This window comes from Podarcis bocagei (genome assembly GCF_964188305.1).
Source record: "Podarcis bocagei genome assembly, chromosome: 2".
Lineage (NCBI taxonomy): Eukaryota > Metazoa > Chordata > Lepidosauria > Squamata > Lacertidae > Podarcis > Podarcis bocagei.
The window spans coordinates 8,110,201-8,131,673 of NC_138126.1; the positions used below are offsets into that span (position 1 = coordinate 8,110,201).

A 21,473-nucleotide genomic window follows, 5' to 3' on the forward strand; every position below is an offset into this window, starting at 1 on the left:
TGAACTGCTAGGTTGGCAGGAGGTGTTACTGGTGTTAAAGGTAAAGGTACCCCTGCCCGTACGGGCCAGTCGGTGTCCGACTCTAGGGTTGTGCGCTCATCTCACTCTAGAGGCTGGGAGCCAGTGCTGTCCGCAGACACTTCCGGGTCACGTGCCCAGCGTGACGAAGCTGCTCCGGCGAACCGGCACCAGAGCAGCACACGGAAACGCCGTTTACCTTCCCGCTATAAAGCGGTACCTATTTATCTACTTGCACTTAATGGTGCTTTCGAACTGCTAGGTGGGCAGGAGCTGGGACCGAACGATGGGAGCTCACCCCGCCGCAGGGATTCGAACTGCCGACCATGCGATCGGCAAGTCCTAGGCGCTGAGGTTTTACCCACAGCGCCACCCACGCTGCTTCTCAAAGAGGAGACTGGCAGACCAGGGTTCCTGCGCTGGAATGGGGAGCCCCTAAATTGGAAGTAAACAGCCAAATGTAAAGATCATTTCTGCAATGCGTGGGGTTGGACTAGATGACCCCCGGGGTCCCTTCCAACTCCACAATTCTACGATCATAGGGCACCACTGAAGCTGATCAGTTACAGAGTCCTTTGGATCAAGAAATCAGAAGCTCTGGAGCAACGCACACGCCATATGTTTAAAGCGCATGTGCAAATCCTGGGAACTGTAGTGTACCCCTCGGAGCTACAGTTCCCAGCACCCTTCACAAACCACAGTTCCCCAGGATCCTTTTGCAGTGTCTTTGACATGTATGCAGCCCCAGAACGAAACACTCTCGAGTTCAGGGCCTGATTCCTCCTTTGAGAGTCGCAGAACAACAACTTTTAATTTATATCCCGCCCAACAACAACAACAACAACTTTTACAGTGATTTATATCCTGCCCAACTGGCTGGGTTTCCCCAGCCACTCTGGGTGGGTTACAACATATAAAACACAACAAAACACCAAGCATCTCCTATACAAGCAACAAACCAATAAATCAATAAAACCAATAACAATAATAATAACAGCAATAATTATAATAATAATCAGTTTACAGTTATACCCAAATTAAGATACCTGACGTTGCAGCCTGGCCATCTCTCTCTCTCCCTGGATCTCTTCCCCATCACTTGCCACGTGGAAATGCCGCGGATTGAACTTGGAGCTTCCGCACTCCTTTTGCAGGAGCTGCATCACTGAGCTAAGCGCAGCCCCTCTCGCCGCTTGGCTTTCTAAGGGTTAAAATGGGCCGGAACTGGTTTCCTAGAGAGGAAGGGAAATGGGATTTGGGGGCGAGGGAGGGGGAACGCCAGAACAAACATTGCTCCCCACGGTGCCCCTTCCTGGCTTCCCACCTTCGGGGTCCGAAAGTGGCCTTTGTGCCTCGCAAGTGCTACATCGGTGGACACCTCTAGATTGGTGAGTCTTTATTTCCGCGCGCCCCCCACGCCCCTATTTGATGCATTTGGGTAAAGGGGATTCCCAGGGCTGCAGCGGTCCATACGAGATCCCCCCAGAGCACCCAGCCTGCTCAGCTGGTCCATCCGAGATCCCCCTCCCCAGAGCACCCAAGTCAGGGATCAGGTGTATTCCCTCTCTGCAGGGTCAAGTGGCCGCTTTGGAATTATTATTATTATTATTATTATTATTATTATTATTATTATTATTATTATTATTATTATATTGAATTCATATACCGCCCTATATCCACAGGTCTCAGGGCGGTTCACAGAATAAAATCAAAATATAAAACCGCAAAATGCATAATCAAAATAAAAACAACAGCAATCCAATAACCCGCCCTCCCCCAAAAGCCCAGATTTTAAAAGAGCATAGGATGTCAATCATACCGGTGGGAAGTGTTTAAAGTACCACGCTGAGCTGACCTCAATGGAAGTGCGCATTTGACTGCAATTTGATTAGAATTATAATGCACCCCTCCCCCCCCCCAAAAAGCAAGTGGAGATATCAAGCCTCCTGACTGACATGCATGTGCCCATTCAGACATGCAACCCCCAAACATGAGACTGAACGGAAAGCATTCCTTAAAACTACAAGCGGTCTTTTAATCAAAGGAATCAAATGCCGCAGCGACCACCAACTAAAAGCAAACCAACGTGGTCAAATGGATTTGTTTAGTGGGTGTGTAAGGGGAAAATTCCTCCCTTCTCCACGAACCATAATCCAGATTCCCATTTTAAAAGAGAGACAAAGTTTCTAGTATTTGTAGAACCTGAGGCAGGGTGTGTGTGTGTGTGTGTGTGTGTGTGTGTGTGTGTGGTGTGTGTACATTTTGGGGGACAAACTAGCCTCCCCCCACCTTTCAGTGTTTTACCCCTTTGGAAGGAAGAGCGGGATATAAATTGAATACTTAATAATCATAGCAATGCTTTGCTCCTCCCTGGAGGAAATTCTCACGACTGCCCCACATCCTGTTGTATGAAAGGGAAATAATCCCCTTTAATAATCCCCTCTCTGGCCAATTGGTGGTGGGGCACTTCAGAGCCCCATTGCTCACACCTGCCAGGACGGAATCGCAGGGCACTTTCAGTCACACACAATGACTGTGTAGAAGGATTTGCAGAAAACAACCTTTTCGTGATCTCAGATGTTACAAAAAAGCTGCCTTTAGCTTGCTAGGATGAAAAGGATGTACTAAATCGGGGTGTGTTGGGGGACAGTCTCTCTTCGGGACCCTGGGTGATTCCTAACTTTTGCCTGATGTTCAAAAACAACTCACTTGTTATGACAGTTCTGAATTCACTCTTTGCTTTAATGCAATGAAAGGAAGGGTAGTGAGGAACCAGGCTGACTCCCCTGCCTTTGCAACACCACCGAGAAACAGAGAGAAGCAGCCATCCTTGCTTATATCTAAGGGTGAGGCTGGGGAGTGTTGAGGCTGCAAGGCCCACCTGGAAGGGTGCTGAGGCCCAGGAGTGTCCCGTGGCCTGTAGTTTGAGGAAAGCTGGCGTAAAAGGTGGCCGGCACATTTTGCTTCATAACTTTCAGTCAAGGAGGGTTATTGCATCACTATAATCTGGCCTGGTTGCTAGCGAGAACCCTCCAGGCTGGCTCAGGGAACAATTTTTCCTCTCCTGACAGTGTAGCGTCTAATAACAGAACAACGTCTTGGCTTTATAGGCCTTTGTAGCGCTTCTAACTAGGGCAGACTGAAATTGGCAGAAGACAGAGGACTTCCTTCAGACCTCTTGGAGGCTTCCTTGGAGCATAGATGGAAGAGGAAAACTCGGCAGGCCCTGAAAAAGGAAGAGGCCGTGATGCCATCAAGATTGGGAGCAGTAGGGGATTCTGGGAGAGAACAGTGCGGAAGATCCTGGGTGAGGAAGACAACCTCAGCTCAGATGTTCAGCGTCAGCAGTTCAGGGCTTTCTGCTACCAGGAGGCCAAGGGGCCCCGAGAGGTTTGGAGTCAACTCCACCGTCTTTGTCGTCAGTGGCTGAAGCCGGAGCAGCACACCAAGACTCAGATCCTAGACCAGGTGATCCTGGAGCAATTCTTGACTGTCCTTCCACTGGAGATGGAGAGCTGGGTGAGGGAATGTGGAGCAGAGACCAGTTCCCAGGCGGTGGCCCTGGCCGAAGGTTTCCTCCTGAGTCAAGCAGAGGTCAAGAAGCAGAAGGAGCAGCAGGTGAGAGTTTCATCTAGATAATCCCAAGGGGCGCAGAATGTGAGGGAGGGCGTCCCAAAAATTATCTTAATTTTTTTGGGGGGGAAACATCCAAAGAAGAATATTCAGCAACTCTTTGGTTCCTACCCCTGTCGTGGCTTTTCGAATCCTTCTCCCCATTTGATGTCTTCCATCCTCGTTACTGTTTCAGATACAGGATCCGTATGCAAAAAAGGGCACTGACCTCCTAGAGGTGGGGAGGGATCCATCGGACACCAGACAGGGACCACTGGGTGAGGATTGATCTTAATTTGTATCTCAATCTGGTCTGTTGATGTTGAAATAAATCCACGGGTCCCTTTAATCATTTGGAGTAGTAGATTGTTGTCTTCCAGCCTTTTCCACCACTGAGAAATGTGTTGATTTACAACATTTCATCATTTATACATGGAGACCAGCATTTCGACCAAAGCGGGAGAGATGTGTTCCACACTATAACATAAAATGAGTAGAAACACTCAATAGGTATCTTCGAAGATCTATGTGGCGGGTGGCGCTGTGGTCTAAACCCTTGAGCCTGGGGCTTGCCGACCCGTTGCTTGGTCCCAGCTCCTGCCCACCTAGCAGTTCGGAAGCACGTCAAAGTGCAAGTAGATAAATAGGTACCGCTCCGGCGGGAAGGTAAACGGCATTTCTGTGCACTGCTCTGGATTGCCAGCAGCGGCTTAGTTATGCTGGCCACATGACCCAGAAGCTGTCTGCGGACAAACGCTGGCTACCTTGGCCTATAGAGTGAGATGAGCGCGCAACCCCAGAGTCGTCTGTGACTGGACCTAACGGTCAGGGGTACCTTTACCTTTAAGATCCGTGTGTAGTTAGGCATGCATTGCTGAATCTCGGAGACAAGCGTGTGCTCCTGGCTTCTATCCCCTTTTATATCTTGCAGGTGAAGGAATGATTTCAGCAAGATCACCTCAGGCATCTCCTCATTGCAATGGAAGGGTAGCAGTTTCAGTGGAACAAGATCAGGTAAGGGAAGGGTCATCCAGGAGACTGGGGGCAGTCTGGGTGCTCCTGCCCCCTCCTTCAGACTTTAGCAATCTCTCTCTCTCTTCCACTTTGCTTTCAAAGCTACTCAATGAATGTTTAAATCCTGAGAATAAGGAGCCACGTCGCCTAGCTATCAATTTTAGGTTCTTCCTTATTTTGCATTCTTTTGCGCTGGGGTCAATTGTCTAATGTCTGCCAGTTGCATCCTCTGAAGCTAGGAAGCCTGGTCTCAGCTCCCCAGATGGTCCCACGCTTATTTTAAAGGCCACAGAGGGAATATTTTCCACAATTCAGGTAGGTAGCCATGTTGGTCTGACGTAGTTGAAATATATTTTTAAAATTTAAAAATTGTCCAGTAGCACCTTAGAGGCCAACTAAGTTTGTTCTTGGTATAAGCTTTCATGTGCGTGCATGAAAGCTTATACCAAGAACAAACTTAGTTGGTCTTTAAGATGCTACTGGACAATTTTTAATTTTTTAAAATATATTTTCCACAATGAAGCAGAATAAAAGTCAGGTCAAGCACTGACTCATCAGAATATAAGTGTATAAAATTCTACACAGCGTGGGCAAATGTTTCTCCTTCTCTCATTACACTAGGAAGACTTGTGGGCATCAAATGAAACTGAATAAATTTAATACATTTTTAAATTATTATTTTTTAAAAAGGTTTCCCGCTCCTGTTACAAACATATGTCCATTGCTTCCTTATGTTGCTACTTCATTCTTCTTCTTTAATCACCTTCTCATCCTTCTATTAATTTTAATCCATTTTCATGGCTAGCCTTTGTTGTTTCCTTGCAATCAGCACCTTTGTTGTTTTCCCGAACGTGTGAATGTCCATTTGACGCATGTAGCCCTTCCAGCACTCTGTTTCCGGACCTGGAGTGTAGAGATAATTTATTGCCACCGCCCTTTGTCCAATCACATTCCACTACTTGGATAACTTTGAAAGTTGATTAGACAAGGCCATGGAGGATAAAGCTATCGGTGGCTACAAGCCACAATGACTGTGTTCTACCTCCACTGTCAGAGACATTATGCCTCCAAAAACCAGTTGCAGGAAATCACAGGTGGGCAGAGTGCTGTTGTGTCTTAGGCCTTGCTTGCAGACTTCCCATTGGCCACTGTAAGAACAGGGGGTTGGAGTCCCTAAGATGGTTGGGCGGCAGTTCCATGCCTCCTTTTGGCAACTCCTGCAAACCAAGCTGGTGCCAAACGTCTTGCTCTGCTTTCCTTTGGACCACATCAGTGAGGCCGAGAGCGGAGTCTTGTCATGCGGGCAGCCCAGGACCTCCAGACACGCTGCTCAGGCTTGCGCCCCGGGGAGGTCACTTTGGTGCTGCTAATGTGGCGGTTTGACTTCAACCCAGGAGGAACACTCCATTGTCTCTCGAGACAGACAGGTGCCAGCAAGACTTATCAGCAGCGTAAAAACCAGTTACACAGATTTTTTTGTTTAGTTGTTTAGTCGTGTCCGACTCTTCGTGACCCCATGGGCCAGAGTACGCCAGGCCCTCCTGTCTTCCACTGCCTCCCGCAGTTTGGTCAGACTCATGTTTGTAGCTTCGAGAACACTGTCCCACCATCTCGTCCTCTGTCATCCCCTTCTCCTTGTGCCCTCCATCTTTCCCAACATCAGGGTCTTTTCCAGGGAGTCTTCTCTTCTCATGAGGTGGCCAAAGTCTTGGAGCCTCAGCTTCAGGATCTGTCCTTCCAGTGAGCACTCAGGGCAGATTTCCTTCAGAATGGAGAGGTTTGATCTTCTTGCAGTCCTGCTCTCACTTCCATACATCACTACTGGGAAAACCATGGCTTTAACTATACGGACCTTTGATGGCAAGGTGATGTCTCTGCTTTTTAAGATGCTGTCTAGGTTTGTCATCGCTTTTCTCCCAAGAAGCAGGCGTCTTTTGATTTCATGACTGCTGTCACCAGATACACAGATACTAAAATATAAATGCCCACTTTTAAAATGGGAAATAAAAGAACCCAATTAAGACAGCACAGCACTTAATAGATAGAATATATTGGACAGCAAATAGTAGTAGAAGGCTTTTATTCTGTCTATCAGGAGGATATAATTTCTTTTAATTTTAGGGTACAGTGTTCTTTGAGGATGTGGCTGTATACTTCACGGATGAGGAGTGGGCCCTGCTGAATCCTGACCAGAGAACGCTGCATAACAGTGTCATGGAGGAGAACTGTGTGATCGTGGCGTCTCTTGGTATGGCTCCCCGTTGGATGATAATATCTGCTGTGAAATTCAGTATGTCTGTTTTATGATGAATGATCAGATGCAGCTCAGTGGCACCACATACAGCATTTGGACAAGTATCTACTGTGTTGTCTCAGGACTCATACACCAGTTATGCCCTTCTAAAGAATTATCAGACTGGTCTGAACTTCCCAGGCCTTTGAACTGTGAGTTTCAGGGTTGTTCAGGGTAGACGTAGCCCCTTGTTAATTTTCTGGTTGGCCAAAGGAAACCACTGACTTCAGAGATGGATTTCATGATTGGCCCAAACAGCAATCCATCTCAGAAAAGAGGTGGGCTTTTACTCATCTCAGATTCCCATAGCTATATGCCGCTTTTGCCTTTGTGGAAATATCTCTTCAAGAGTCCTTCCTACCCAGAGTCCTACTCACCCCTTTTTATAATTTGCTATTTGGCTTACCTGCCTTTCATGGGCAATTGCTGCTGATCCCAGTGGGGCATCCTGACAGAGACGGTCAGCTGATGGTTACTGAGAGGGAGCCCCTCCAGCAAGGAGCAATCAGGAGTGTATTTTAAGCTCCTCGTTCTTCATTTACAGCAACGTTTTACCTTCCCACACCAGAAGTTGCAGGTCTAGCAGAAAACAACCTCACAGACCCTCATCAGACGCATGTGCCAGAGGTTCACCACCATTGCTTTAGCTAGAGAAGTCAGGGATTGCCCATGGAACTTCTAAGCCTAACCTTTACATTCTATCATATTTTCATCTTTTCTATTACTCCTCACAGTTCTGAAGAGAATGGACATGGCTGTATCATTTACCTGCACATCAACCTTGTGAAGTAGGCTAGACTGAAAGGGAGAGTGATTGGTCAATGATGACCCAATGATTTTTGACACTAAGCTGAACCCAGTGTGGGGGATTCCCTGGTCCTGAATGGGGTAACTGTGCCCCTGAAGAAACAGGTGCACAGCCTGGGAGTCATTTTGGACTCACAGCTGTCCATGGAGGCACAGGTTAATTCTGTGTCCAGGTTACAGGGAACCAGGCAGAGGGCCTTCTCGGTAGTGGTGCCTGCCCTGTGGAACGCCCTCCCAGCAGATGTCAAAGCAATAAACAACTATTTTACTTTTAAAAGTCATCTGAAGGCAGCCCTCTTTAGGGAAGTTTTTAATGTTTGAAGCTGTACTGTTTTTAATATTCAGTTGGAAGCCGCCCAGAGTGGCTGGGAAAACCCAGACAGATGGGCGGAGTATAAATAATAAATTATTATTATATTATTATTATTACACAGGCCAGATTCAACAGTCTGTAGCAAGCCAGCTCTCAGTTAATGCTGGGAGTTAATTCTGTAGTAAGATCTGCCTCTCATCAAAGTCCCTTCATTTCTTCCTTCGTCACAACCATTATTGGGCATTGTTCAGTATTTTGGGGTTCCGTTTCCTCCTAAGGATCTCTAATAAGTTTTTGTTGTCATTGCAGAAGGTGACAAGTTGGAAACCAAGAATCAGGGAGACCATGACAAACTCCACACAGTAGAGAAGCCACATGAATATCTGGAGTGTGGAGAGAGCATCTATCAGAGTTCCCATCAAGGAACTGACAACAAGGAGAAACTTTATCAGTGCTTGGAATGTGGGAAGAACTTCAGCTGGAAGAAAAACCTCACTTCCCATCAAAGAATTCATACCGAAGAGAAGCGATATCAGTGCTTGGATTGTGGAAAGAGCTTTAACAGAAGCACAGATTTCTGTCGTCATCAAAGAATTCATACAGGGGAGAGACCATACGAATGCTTAGAATGTGGAAAGAGCTTCAGTCAGAGCTCCAACCTCCATGCCCATCAAAGAATTCACAGTGGCAACAAACCCTACCAGTGTCTGGAATGTGGGATTGGCTTCACCACCAAGAGAAGTCTCACTTCCCATCAAAGAATTCATACCGGGGAGAGACCATATCAGTGTCTGGAATGTGGGAAGAGCTATAGCTGGAAGGACAGTCTCACTTCCCATCAAAGGATTCATACAGGGGAAAAACCCTACCAGTGCTTGGAGTGTGGAAAGAGCTTCCACAGAAGCACACATTTCCGCCGCCATCAAAGAATTCACAGCGGGGAGAAACCCTACCAGTGCTTGGAATGTGGGAAGACCTTCAGCTGGAAGGAAAGTCTCACTTCCCACCAGAGAATCCATACAGGGGAGAAACAATATCAATGCTTGTAAATGTGAAAAGAGTTTTATTAAATGCACCATTTTCCATCTTCATCAAGGTATTCACAGCGGGAAGAATCCATATCAGTGCCAGGAGTGTGGCCCATCCTACTCTTTTTTTGTAATAGGGCAACAAAAAGAAAATAACAGCACCTTCAAGACTTCGCACATGTATTCTGGCAGACGATTGTGAGGTTTTGAGAAGGGGTGGGAAGGGATGTTAAATGATGATGATGATGATGATGATAATGATAAAAATAATAATTTATTTGTACCCTGCCCATCTGGTTGGGTTTCCCCAGCCACTCTGGGCAGCTTCCAACAGAGATTAAAAATACATTAAAATGTCACACATCAAAAACTTCCCTAAACAGGGCTTTTGCTTGAAATTTCACTTGGTGGGACATTGCCCCAATAGACTCTTATGCTGTCTACAGTGCTTGGAGTTTGGAAAGAGCTTCAAAGAAACACAAATATCCATTGCCATCAATGAATTTAAAAGGGGGAAACTGTATTAACACTTGGGAGAGTGATGCTCACTTATCAGAGAAATCACATGGGGTGAATCCATAAAAATGCTTCTATCCCAATTTTTCCCTTCTTCCCATCAGGGAATTCATATAGAGAGACATCATGCAAATTGGTCATATCCAGTGTTAATCTTGCTTAGAGTAGACCAAGGTGGTCCAGCTTTTCTTCGTGGCCCCCAACAACATTCGGGGGGGGGGGTCTTAAAGCCTTTTTAAAAAAATTGTGTGTGTCATGCGTTGTTAACGAAAGCACCTACATCTGTTTATGTATTAAATTTGTTTTAATAATTAAATATATTAAGTATACTATATGTGTATTTATTTATATACTGTATATTTCATTAATTTCATTAATTGTGTATATTAAATAATATTAACTATATTGTGAACACTTCAATTTACGATACGGAAATTTAATTCATTGTGTGGCCCATATGTTCTGCGATGAAGTATTCTTGCAGCCCCCTTGGTATGAAAAGTTGGACCGCCCTGAAATTAACAGACCCAAGTTGTTGTGTTCATTAAGTTCAGTGGCTGTACTTTGGGCAGGATTAACATTGGATACAGCCCACTGCTATGAATGGGGAAAGGAAATGCTTCAGGCAGGAAGTGAGCAATTAGAAACTGTCCATATCTTTATGTAATTATTTATCTAAAAAATTGCAACAGGGACACTCTTGTTTCCCCTGAGTAGTTTTTATCCATTGATGGGATTGTGCAGCAGGTGAATAAAGCCCTATAAGATATAACTTCCTTAAACCTGCCCTGAATCTCTCACCAGTCAGTTTCATGGGATAGCCTGAGCTTCTAGGACTATGAATGGGAGGAGAAAATTGCTTTCCGCAAGTTCTCAAAACGCCATTCAGGACTTTTGTCACCCTCTTTCTTTGACTTCTATGCTAAAAGGCTGTCTAGGCCAGGGGTCTGCAACCTTTAAGACAAAAAGAGCCACTTGGACCAGTTTCCGAAGGGGGAAAAAAAAACTGGGAGCCGCAAATCTCGTGATTATAAAACTAACTTTTTTGTCACTTTTTAATTATTTTTGTTTGACCCCTCAGAATTACTCCTCCTCATAGAAATAAACGTTAAATTAACAAGTTACCTTTTTTTGTGTGTGTGTTCTTGACTCCCCTTCAAAACAGTGACCAGCGTACATGCCCCCTTTCAATGCAGTGACCAGAGTACTTGCCCCTTACAATGTAACGGGCGGGCGGGAAGGTGACGTTGGGACGGTGCGTGACTAACGCACGCACCGCCCCCATGCGACGTCACAGCCAGTAAAGCGCCCACCACAGTGGGGAGTGTCAGGGTGCACAATGCACCTCCTCCCCTCGCTAGTATCTGCCCCGGAGCCGCGGCAAAGGTGTAAAAGAGCCACATGCGGCTCCGGAGCCGCGGGTTGCTGACCCCTGGTCTAGGCTATCTTGGCTGTCAAGGCTAATTCATAACAAAGCTGCCACTCAGCTCTAGAAATGCTCATTGATTAAATTTTCAGACCAGAAGATTTTTTATTTTATTTTTTACAATATAGTTTTAATTTGTTTTTTCATCATTACAGTTTTTATACATTATTACAATAAAAAATTGAGACATTTAATTCCCTTCCGCTTTTCCCTGGCTTGATACTTTACTGTCTTTTACCACTGCATATTCTAATCAATCCATATCTTCTCTTTTCACATTTTATTTCCACATTTTTTTATACTGCTGAATTTATTCTACACCTGCTGGTGTTTTGACCTGTTTACAATAATTCTCAGGTCATTTATTAGCCTATTGAGCTCACCTACATTTCCAACTAAATCATAACTGTTTTTTCCCCTTTATGTAGGACACAGCAGTGACCAGTTGTGTTTTGGCGGGGGGGGGGGTATTTCTCTCTCAAACATGATTGCACGGCACCTTTTTGCGTCCATTTCCCAAGTCTCCCATGACCTGCTTGAAGAATCGCCCTCCCCTCCGATCAGGACTGGGCCACGTGCAAAAATGCATCAAAGGACAGAAGTTGGCACAGAGGATGCGTGGGGGACATAGGAGCCAATTCCCATAGGCCAGGTTCCTTCAGGCCCCCCAATAAAATATTAGAGGGGGCTGCCCCCATGTTGACAAGCATAGCTATTCAAATGGTATGTCTGTGCCACTACCATGTGATCGATTATGCAGGGTAGGGCTTGCGTGCCCCCCAATATTTTGTTCAAGTTGGCACCCCCTCTTCCACCTCCTCAAAAGCTCTGCCCCCATTTTTCTCCCAATTTAACTGGCTGATCTCCCCACATATCCACTTCCACCCAGGCTCCTTGCCCCGCCAGCCCCTCTGACTCCCCTCTGCACCCACAGCACAAAGGGGAGCCCATCCCATCCTGGGAGGTAAACTCCACTTTCCATGCCCCATGCAGCCTTTGCAGCAAAGGTGGAGGTGAAGGCGGAGGCAGGAAGCAGCTGGCAAGTTGCTTTGGAGCATGGGTAGGCAAACTAAGGCCCGGGGCCGGATCCGGCCCAATCGCCTTCTAAATCCGGCCCGCGGATGGTCCAGGAATCAGCGTGCTTTTACATGAGTAGAATGTGTCCTTTTATTTAAAATGCATCTCCGGGATATTTGTGGGGCATAGGAATTTGTTCTTCTACTCCCCCCCCAAAAAAAATATAGTCTGGCCCCCCCACAAGGTCTGAGGGACAGTGGACTGTCCCCTGCTGAAAAAGGTTGCTGACCCCTGTCTGGGGGACCCAGTCCCCTCTAGGAAACCATCCCTCAACTTCAGGTTCACATTCGACTATTGTCATGAATGGGAAACATGTACAATGTGTTTTGCCTCTCATTTCTTTCCAGTCTTTGCATTGCTTTCCGCTTCCCCCACCCACCCACTGCAACCCCCCCCCCATGTTCGCCTGGGAACCCGAAGTGCCGCTGAGTCTTCATCCGGCCAGTTGAGCCCCATCTGTGAGCGTTTCCTCTTTGGCGCCTGCTTTGAGAGAGATATCGTGCTGCATGGCCTCCTCAGGGTTAAAAGCAACTGAGCTAGGTTCCTAGAGAGGAAAAGCGTGGGGGTGGGAAAAGGAATTTAGGGAGGAGGAGGGCAGCAGGGATCCTCCAGAGCCAATGCTGCTCTGCCTTGGTGGCTTCCTGGGTGGGGGCGAAAGTGGGCTTTGACTCTCCCAGGAGCTGCATCGAGGGCCCCTTCTGTAGCCTGGTGAGTGTCTCCCCAATTTGTGCAACACTGAGCTGAGCTCTAGGGAAATTCATCCTCAGTTGCACGTTGAGCATGATGTAAGAATTTTATTGGACACCCAGCTGTCATTTTGCCTACTCTAGGGCATGTAAATAAATGCTTGATGACACCCCCAAGACACCCCAACTCCTTCCCTGCACTCCCTACGATAGAAACCCTTCCCCGAGCTGTCAAGTTCCTGAGCTGCAATAGAATGTTGAGAAAATGCCTTTATCTCAGTTTCAAGACTGAATAAACGGCATCCATTTTCCCCCCTATAACAAATGCATTTAGCGTGCCACCTGGAAATTGTAGCGACTTTTCTCTGTATCTAAACTGTGTCCCCTAGGTGGGGACGCAATTTACTGCGTATCTTGATTTGTATCTACATGTTTATCTCCTGTAAATTAATGGCATTGTCAATGCCACTGCCACTGCCAAATCCTTTTTCTATGTTCCTGGGAAGAGAGCAAATACTGGGAAATTAACTCAGTCACAAACGCTGAATACGTATTAACTTGTCAATGAAATACCAATTTTCTGTAACCCACCCTAAACCAACTTTCCCAACAGAGCTCCCCCAACTCACCTTTCTGATGTGTACTGTCCTGTTTTTCTATGTACAACTGAGAGAGGGAGGAGCTGTGAACAACAGAGCTGTTGGATGGATGCTGCACCTTATTTATGCATTTATTTGTTAACATTTACATACCACCTTTTCCTCCAAGGAACTCAAGGTAGTAGATATGCTTCTTCCTCTCCTCATCTTATCCTCACAACCACCCTGTGAGGTAGGTTGGGCTGAAAGGCAGTGACTGGCCAAAGGTCACCCAGTGGGCTTCTTGGTTGGGTAGCAACTAGAACCCTAGTCTCTTCCAGGTCTTAGCTCTACACCAAACCAGCTACCTTCTGACCTTCAACCAGGTTGAAGGCTTTGATCCATGGCCCACACATGAAGGAACCTCCCCAGAAGATCATCTTAAGAGTCCTCTTGTCATTCACCTGCCCTTCCTTCTGATGGGTGGCTGGAGTCATCTACATTTCCTCAGGGAAAATCTTCAAGTCCTGACAGCGTAATAATTCACTCACCCTACAATGTCTTGAATTTTTAGGACTTGGCAGTGACTCCAGTAACAGCAGTCTTCGGCAGAAGCAACAGAAGCTTCTTGGACCCTGTTGGAGGGAACAGAGATCAAAGATGGAAGAGAAAGACTCAGCTGGGCCTGAAGCAGTAAGAGGTCTGTTTATCATCCAGGCCAGGAGCCCTGGGGAACCGTGGGAAAGAACAGGATGGAAGATTCCAGGTGAGGACACCCTCAGCGCAAATGTGCAATGCCAGAAGTTCAATCATTTCCACTACCAGGAGGCTGAGGGGCCCCGAGAGGTTTGCAGCCGACTTCACCATCTTTGCCGTCAGTGGCTGAAGCCGGAGAGACACACCAAGACTGAGATGCTGGACCTGGTGATCCTGGAGCAGTTTCTGGCTGTTCTCCCCCCAGAGATGGAGAGATGGGTGAAGGAATGTGGAGCAGAGACCAGTTCCCAGGCGGTGGCCCTGGCCGAAGGTTTCCTCCTGAGTCAGGCAGAGGACAAGAAGCAGGCAGAGCAGCAGGTAAGGTTGTCATCTGATCAGGGGTCTCCCAAACCGTGGTCTGTGAGCTGCTAGTGGTCCATGATTTTCATTCAGTTGGTCAACGTTAAATATTTATATTTACTTTTAATTGCCTCTTGGTTGCTTATTTTATTTCTTGTATTTTAATGCATAACAAATTGAATTCTGTGGAACACAAAAAATGCAATATTTGAGATAAACCGCTTTGACGATTTTTTACAATCAAGTGGTGTATACATTTTATGAAAGAAATGAATCTACTAAAAGTACATTTTAAAAAATCATACAGCATCAAGCACAGCATATTACAATCTCTACAACAGGGAGAAAATACATTAAGTGGGCTCCAGGGAGGGCATCCCAGATTTCTCTGTTAATTGCCCAAACCTTTTCTGGAAAGCATCCAAGGAAAGACTTCCAATAACCCTTCAGGTTTCTGCCTCTGCCGTTCCTTTTCCAATCCTTCTCCACAGCTGATGTCTCCAGTTCTTAATGTTGTTTCAGGTTACAGGTCTATTTGCCAAAGCTGGCCTGGATTTCCTAGAGGCAGAGAGGGCTCCATCAGACACTGGACAGGAGCCACTGGGTAAGAACTCCCTTGTTAGAACAGTTACATTAGCTTGCAGTCTGATTCCAGGTGCAATTCAAAGTGCTGGTTATGAGCTATAAAACCCTATACCGCTTAGGTCCAAGCTATCTGAAAGACCATATTTCCTTTGGGAATTGACTGTTTTTTTAAGGCAAGGGCTTTTACTAGTGGAAAAGGGCTTTTACTAGTGCTGTTTTTAATATCTATCTTAATAGATTTGTTTTTATATTGTTTTAATTCTTCTAGAGTTTAACCAACATTTTAATTATTCTCTTTTTATGTTTTAGCTTTTTGTACTTCATCTGTGTGGTTATAATTAATGTAAGCTGCCTCAAGTCCCGGTCTGGGGATAAGACAGGATATAAATAAATATAATAATAATGATGACTGATGGGATGTATCTCAACTGGGTTTATCTTGGTCAAGTGTTAAATAAATCCACAGGCTCCTTTAATCTTTTGGGGGAAGAAACAGGCAGCCCAGGGCCCAGAGCCCAGGGAAGAGATGTCCTTTCACACACATATAAAATGGAATATAAGGCTCTGAAATATGCTTAACAGATAAAAAAAATTCTAACACCCATGTGTATTTAGGGATGCGTCGATTAACCTATGAGAGGAGCAAGTGCTCCTGGCTTATTGCCAGCTTTTTCTCTCTCAGGTGATGAAATGATGCTGGCAAGACCTCATCAGCCATCTCTGCTTCGTGGTGAAGGGGAAGCAGTTGCTACTGAACTGGATCAGGTAGGGAGGACAGATCACAGGAGGCAGGCTGGAGGCAGGCTACTCGGTCCCCACCTCCCTAGGCCTGAACTGAAATCCCTGCTTCTTGGTTCTTCTGTCAGAACTGCCTGCAAGGAAGTCAAATATTTAAATCATTCCATGGAATTCAAATTGTCACATGATAAAATGCAATATAGGAAATAAAAGTACAATTAAAAATCATACAACATCCACAGGGCAAAGTGTTTGGGAACCAAGGTAATAGATAACACAAACTATTATCTATAGAGGAGATTTCATTTCTGCAGAATAGCCCCTCTTCCTTGAAGAGTCTCATGGATTTTGGGAATCAATATATCTTAATGTAATATTTCATCTATTTCCCTTTTTCTCAGAGTCCCGTGTCCTTTGAGGAGGTGGCTGTGTACTTCACTAAGGAGGAGTGGGCACTTCTGGATCCTGATCAGAGAGATCTGCATAAAGAAGTCATGGAGGAGAATTGTGGGATGGCAACCTTTCTTGGTAAGGGTCGAAGTTTCACTTGTCCAGGAGTGGAGAATCTTCAGCATTACAGACATTACAGGACTGCAACACCCATAATTTCTGTACTAGTTTAAAACTGTTTAGAAAGTCTAGCAATCTATCAACTTTTAGCATTATATTTCTTTGCACATTTCTTAAAGTGGATAATTTTTATTGATTAAAACATTAGCAACTAAAACGTTAGCATTTTTACCTCAGGTTCTTACCTGTTTTCTATCTTTGTTGCAGCATGTGAAAAAAGCTTTTGTCAAAGTTTTAGCCTCACTAGCCCTCAAAGGATCCACATTGGGGAGAAGCCATATAAATGTTTTGGAGGTGCAAAGCGCTTAAATGAGAAGACAGGCCTCATGACACATCCAAGAATTCACACAGGAGAGGAACCACACCAGTGCTTGGAGTGTGGAAAGAGCTTCAGTGATATGAAAGCTTTCACTACTCATCAAAGAACCCACACTGTGGAAAAGCCATATAAGTGCTTGGTGTGTGGAAAGAGCTTCCGACAGAACATAACTCTCAGCTGTCATCAAAAAACTCACACAGGGGAAAAACCCTATGAATGTTTGGACTGCGGAAAGAGCTTCATTCGAAAGATAAATCTCACTTATCATCAAAGACTTCACACAGGGGAGAAACCGTATCAGTGTTTGGAATGTGGAAGGAGCTTCATTCGAAAGATAAACCTCACTTCCCATCAGACAATCCACACAGGAGAGAAACCATTTCAGTGCTTGGAGTGCGGGAAGAGCTTTAGACAGAATATAACTCTCAGTAATCATCAAAGACTACACACAGGAGAGAAACCCTATCAGTGCTTGGAGTGTGGAAAGAGCTTCATTCGGAAGACTGATCTTAGTTATCATCAAAGAATCCACACAGGGGAGAAACCTTATCAGTGCCTGGTGTGTGGAGTGAGCTTTACACGGAAAAGGCACCTCACGTCTCACCAAACGATTCACACAGGGGAGAAACCATATAAATGCTTGGAGTGTGGAAAGTGCTTTCGCCTGAACAGAGACCTCATTCCTCATCAAAGAATTCACACTGGGGAGAAACCGTATCACTGTTTGAAGTGTGGAAAGAGTTTCAATACAAATGCAAACCTCCGTTGTCATGAGAGAGTTCACACAGGAGTAAAACCATATAAATGTACGGAGTGCGGGAAGAGCTTTAGTGCGAAGAAAACACTAATTTCCCATCAAAAAATGCATACAGGGGAAAGTGATATGAATGTTTGCAGTGTGGAAAGAGTTTCCACGTAAATAAAGTTCTCATTTCTTTGAATTAACATGGGATAAACTATTCCAGTGCTTGGAGTGGAAATACATGAAATGATGCACATAAGGGTACAACCATTTACAGTAAATATTTCTTGGGGACGTAGAGTACCCTCCTTTTCTTCCTTAAGCTACACCCCTCCCTCTTGGCCCCACTCATTTAAACTGAAGCAGCCCTGGGAGACCAGAGTTCAAATCCCCATGAAGCCATGAAGTTCACTGGGTAACCTTGGGCCAATGGCTCTCAGCCTAGTTCTACCTCAGGGTTATATTGAAATACTTTATTGTCACTTGTACACCTTGTATACAGTGAGATTACACGAGCACCCCCCACTCAGCTTAGTCTTAATTCCCCTCGTTTACTGACGCACACCCACCAAACCCAAAAGTCAGTTGCCCTGTTGTTCTATTTTCATTCAGCAGCCTAACAGCCCACGGATAGAAGCTGTTCTTTACCCTGTTGGTGTGACTAATCATGCTTCTATATCTTCTGCCTGAGGGCAGGAGATCAAGAAAGTGCTGGCCAGGGTGTGAATCATCCCTGAGAATTTTCCTCAATCTCCTGAGGCAACGTTCTTCCGCTATTTCATCCAGTGGATTCACGGGACAGCCCACATCTTGTGCTGTATTCACCACCCTCTGTAGGCACTTCCTATCAGTTGATCTCAAACCAGCGTACCACACCGTGATGCAGTATGAAAGGATACTTTCTATTGTTGACCGGTAGAAGGAGATCATCAGATGTTAACTGACATCGTTCTTCCGCAATACTCTGAGGAGATGGAGTCTCTGTTGGGCTTTCTTAACCACCTGAGTTGTATTTATTTTCCAAGTAAGATCTTCACTGAGATAAACTCCTAGGAATTTAAAGAAAGAGACTCTCTCCACACAGCCCTCCCCAATGTACAGCGGGGCTAGTTCTCTCTTCCTCCGAAAGTCCAACACCACCTTCTTTGTCTTGCTGATATTAAGGTGCAAGTTGTTCCCTAGGCACCATGTAGATATTTTTTTTACCTCCCTTCTATACGCTGATTCGTCTCCACCTGTTATTAAACCCATTATGGTGGTGTCATCTGCAAACTTAATAATTGCAGTAGACTGATCAGATGATATACAATCGTACGTATACAATGAATACAGGTAGGGCCTTAGCACACATCTCTGGTGTGCCAGTGCTGATTTTTAAGGAATTCAATGTTACATGTCCAGTCCTCACTGTTTGTGTCTGATCTATCAGAAAGTCTTTAATCCAGTCACAGATGGTAGGAGAAAGATTCATGTCAGTCAGCTTTTTTCAGGGTTGTTGTGAATATATAAAATTGGGAATAGGAGAACTATGAAGCTACTTCAAGTTCATTTGAGGAAAGGTGGGCTATAAATTAATAATAAATGAATAACAAGACCATTTCCAGCTTACCTGTCCTTGATTTTGAATTGGTGGTGGTGGTATGTTTTTTTTGTGTGTGTGTGTGTGTGTGTGTGTGTTTATATAGGATGCTGGGTTTGGAATCAGGAAATTAAATGTGCAAAGAGAGGAAATGGAAAGGGCAAAGGAATGTTTTCTGGTTTCAAAGTGCAGAAAACGTGCAAAGGCAAGGAGAGGGTGCGGGAGAGAAGAATATGTTTTGCACACACACACACACACACACACACACACAAGATTTAATTTACCCACCCTGGTATTGTAATCTGGGCATCTCCCTGCCCCAGGGGTCTGCAAACTACTTCAAGTTACAAGACAGAAGATTCCGACTAAACATCAGGAATAACTTTCCTTCCTTGGAGGTTTTTAAGCAGAGGTCCTGGATGCTTTAGCTGAGATTCCAGCATTGCAGGGGGTTAGACTAGATGACCCTGGGAGTCCCTTCCAACTCTAAGATTCTATGAAGCTCCCTAAACAGGGATGAGGAAGAGGAAAATTGGAGTTCAGGCGCACAGACTCCAATCCAGGTGTGGCTTTCAAGGCAGGGCGGGGGAATGTTCACAGGATCAAATATGGGATAAATCAATTTTTAAAAAAAAAATTAAAAATTTAAATCAATGATTAAATAATTTGTTCTTGGCTGTTAAGACCCTAGTAAATTATTTACGTAAGATACTGCTATAAGTTATTTCTTCTTCCCTTTTTGCTAAGCAACTTTTTTCTATTCAAATGAAATTATTTTGCAAAACAATCTTACGTGGTCGATTATGCAGGGTGGGGCTTACCTCCCCCCCCCCAATTATTCACGTTGGCACCCCTGGACCTGGGAGCAGGGTTCGTATCCCCATGAAGCTACCTTGGGCAGCCAACGTCTCTCAGCCCAGCCTACCTCACAGGGTTGTTGTGAGGGCGAACTGGGGACGTGGAGAACCACGTGACCACCTTGAACTCCTCGGAAGAAAAGGTGGTATATAAACGTAATGGCGGGGCGGGGGGAAGGGAGACACCCGCAAGGGGCCTCGAAGCAGCCGGAGAGCGGTCGCAGGAAATGCAGGGCAGCGCCGCGCCGTGAGGACGAACGAGGCAAAGGCAGAAGCGCCGGCATGGAGAAAGCCAGCGAAGGAAAAGGCGGCCGGGCGGCGTTGCTACGGGCTCGTGAGGCGTTGCTCGGAGGCGCCCAACGGCCGGGCGGCGTTGCTAAGGGCAAGTGAGGCGTTGCTAGGGACGGCCTAGCGGCGTTGCTAAGGGTACGCGAGGCGTTGCTAGAGGCTCCCAACGGCCGCGCGGCGTTGCTAAGGGCAAGTGAGGCGTTGCTAGGGGTCACCCAACGGCCAACCGCCGCTTGGACACTCTATGGCTTCCGCTATTTCTCGACTCGCGCCTGCTGCTGATCACTTCCGGGTCTCTTCGCAGGGTTTTCTCCGGGCAGGGAGGGGAGCCGCCTGCAGAATTCAACGGGCAGCCGCTTCTCGTGGGGAACCGGCGGCGGAGGCGGGTTCTTGCCTCATTAAATGCCCCCAAGGTCTTGCGTTGCCAGGGAGTTGGGGGCCAGATGATTCATTGCCTGTGATTCTGAGTTGTAGGGTTTGGAAGGGACCCCCAGGGATCATCTAGTCCACACGCAGGCACACCCTCGAAATGCAGGCATCGCAGCTAATTCTGCAATTCTGGGCTGCATCAATAGGAGTATAGCATCTAGATCAAGGGAAGTAATAGTGCCAGTGGCGTAGCGTGGGGGGTGCAGGGGGTGCAGCCGCACCGGGCGCAACATCTGGGGGGGCGCTCGCACTTTCAGCTCTCTGCCCCTACCTGGCTCACTCACTCTCTCTCACTGCAGTGCTGGCTGTGCGAATCCGATCCGAGCCGCTGGGTCGCCGCCCACTGTGGGGGGGGGGTGCCAGGCGTGCGGTGCGGAGAGAGAGCGAGGGACTATCTGGGGGAGGGACAGTGCAGCGGCCGCCCAGCGCAGCGCTGAGCGCGGGAGAGAACCACACCAGCCCAGCCCAGGCAGCAGCAAGAAGAAGCTGGCAGCGGCGGCAGGTTAGGGGGCGCAAATTACTTGCCTTGCCCCGGGTTAGGGGGTGCAAATTACTTGCCTTGCCCCGGGTGCTGACAACCCATGCTACGCCGCTGTATAGTGCCACTGTATTCTGCTCTGGTCAGACCTCACCTGGAGTACTGTGTCCAGTTCTGGGCAGCACAGTTCAAGAAGGACACTGACAAACTGGAACGTGTCCAGAGGAGGGCAACCAAAATGGTCAAAGGCCTGGAAACGATGCCTTATGAGGAACGGCTAAGGGAGCTGGGCATGTTTAGCCTGGAGAAGAGGAGGTTAAGGGGTGATATGATAGCCATGTTCAAATATATAAAAGGATGTCACATAGAGGAGGGAGAAAGGTTGTTTTCTGCTGCTCCAGAGAAGTGGACACGAAGCAATGGATCCAAACTACAAGAAAGAAGATTCCACCTAAACATTAGGA

At 46.3% G+C, this 21,473-nt stretch overlaps 2 protein-coding genes and 1 long non-coding RNA gene across 4 annotated transcripts; 2 read left to right on the forward strand and 1 right to left on the reverse strand.

The window, feature by feature from the left end:
• The first annotated feature begins 1,230 nt into the window (after positions 1–1,230).
• On the forward strand, positions 1,231–10,354 carry LOC308580810 (putative zinc finger protein 75C). Its single transcript, XM_081183001.1, has 6 exons — positions 1,231–1,406; positions 3,129–3,636; positions 3,827–3,908; positions 4,562–4,644; positions 6,766–6,892; positions 8,367–10,354. The coding sequence occupies exons 2-6, from the start codon at positions 3,220–3,222 to the stop codon at positions 9,104–9,106; spliced, it is 1,449 nt and encodes a 482-aa protein (XP_081039127.1). The 5' UTR covers positions 1,231–1,406; positions 3,129–3,219; the 3' UTR covers positions 9,107–10,354.
• Positions 10,355–12,501: 2,147 nt separating this feature from the next.
• Positions 12,502–17,581, forward strand: LOC308580637 (uncharacterized protein). 2 transcript variants are annotated; one of them, XM_081182586.1, is made up of 6 exons: positions 12,502–12,812; positions 13,943–14,442; positions 14,947–15,079; positions 15,692–15,774; positions 16,149–16,275; positions 16,525–17,581. In XM_081182586.1, the coding sequence occupies exons 2-6, from the start codon at positions 14,029–14,031 to the stop codon at positions 17,553–17,555; spliced, it is 1,788 nt and encodes a 595-aa protein (XP_081038712.1). In that variant the 5' UTR covers positions 12,502–12,812; positions 13,943–14,028; the 3' UTR covers positions 17,556–17,581. The 2 variants fall into 2 exon arrangements, with proteins under 2 accessions (XP_081038712.1, XP_081038713.1); XM_081182587.1 differs by having other exon boundaries at positions 14,947–15,028.
• On the reverse strand, positions 14,514–20,023 carry LOC308581279. Its single transcript, XR_014004920.1, has 2 exons — positions 19,850–20,023; positions 14,514–15,881 (listed from the first exon to the last, which is right to left on the reverse strand). It is a non-coding gene; the product is annotated as an uncharacterized lncRNA (long non-coding RNA).
• Positions 20,024–21,473: the final 1,450 nt, after the last annotated feature.

Coding starts and splice junctions, on each gene's coding strand:
- LOC308580810 (XM_081183001.1), top strand. CDS start 3,220: ATGGAAGAGGAAAACTCGGCAGGCCCTGAAAAAGGAAGAGGCCGTGAT. Junction 3,909..4,561: donor CACCAGACAGGGACCACTGG/GTGAGGATTGAT, acceptor TATATCTTGCAG/GTGAAGGAATGATTTCAGCA. Junction 6,893..8,366: donor TGTGATCGTGGCGTCTCTTG/GTATGGCTCCCC, acceptor TTGTCATTGCAG/AAGGTGACAAGTTGGAAACC.
- LOC308580637 (XM_081182586.1), top strand. CDS start 14,029: ATGGAAGAGAAAGACTCAGCTGGGCCTGAAGCAGTAAGAGGTCTGTTT. Junction 14,443..14,946: donor AGAAGCAGGCAGAGCAGCAG/GTAAGGTTGTCA, acceptor ATGTTGTTTCAG/GTTACAGGTCTATTTGCCAA. Junction 15,080..15,691: donor AGCTTGCAGTCTGATTCCAG/GTGCAATTCAAA, acceptor TTTCTCTCTCAG/GTGATGAAATGATGCTGGCA.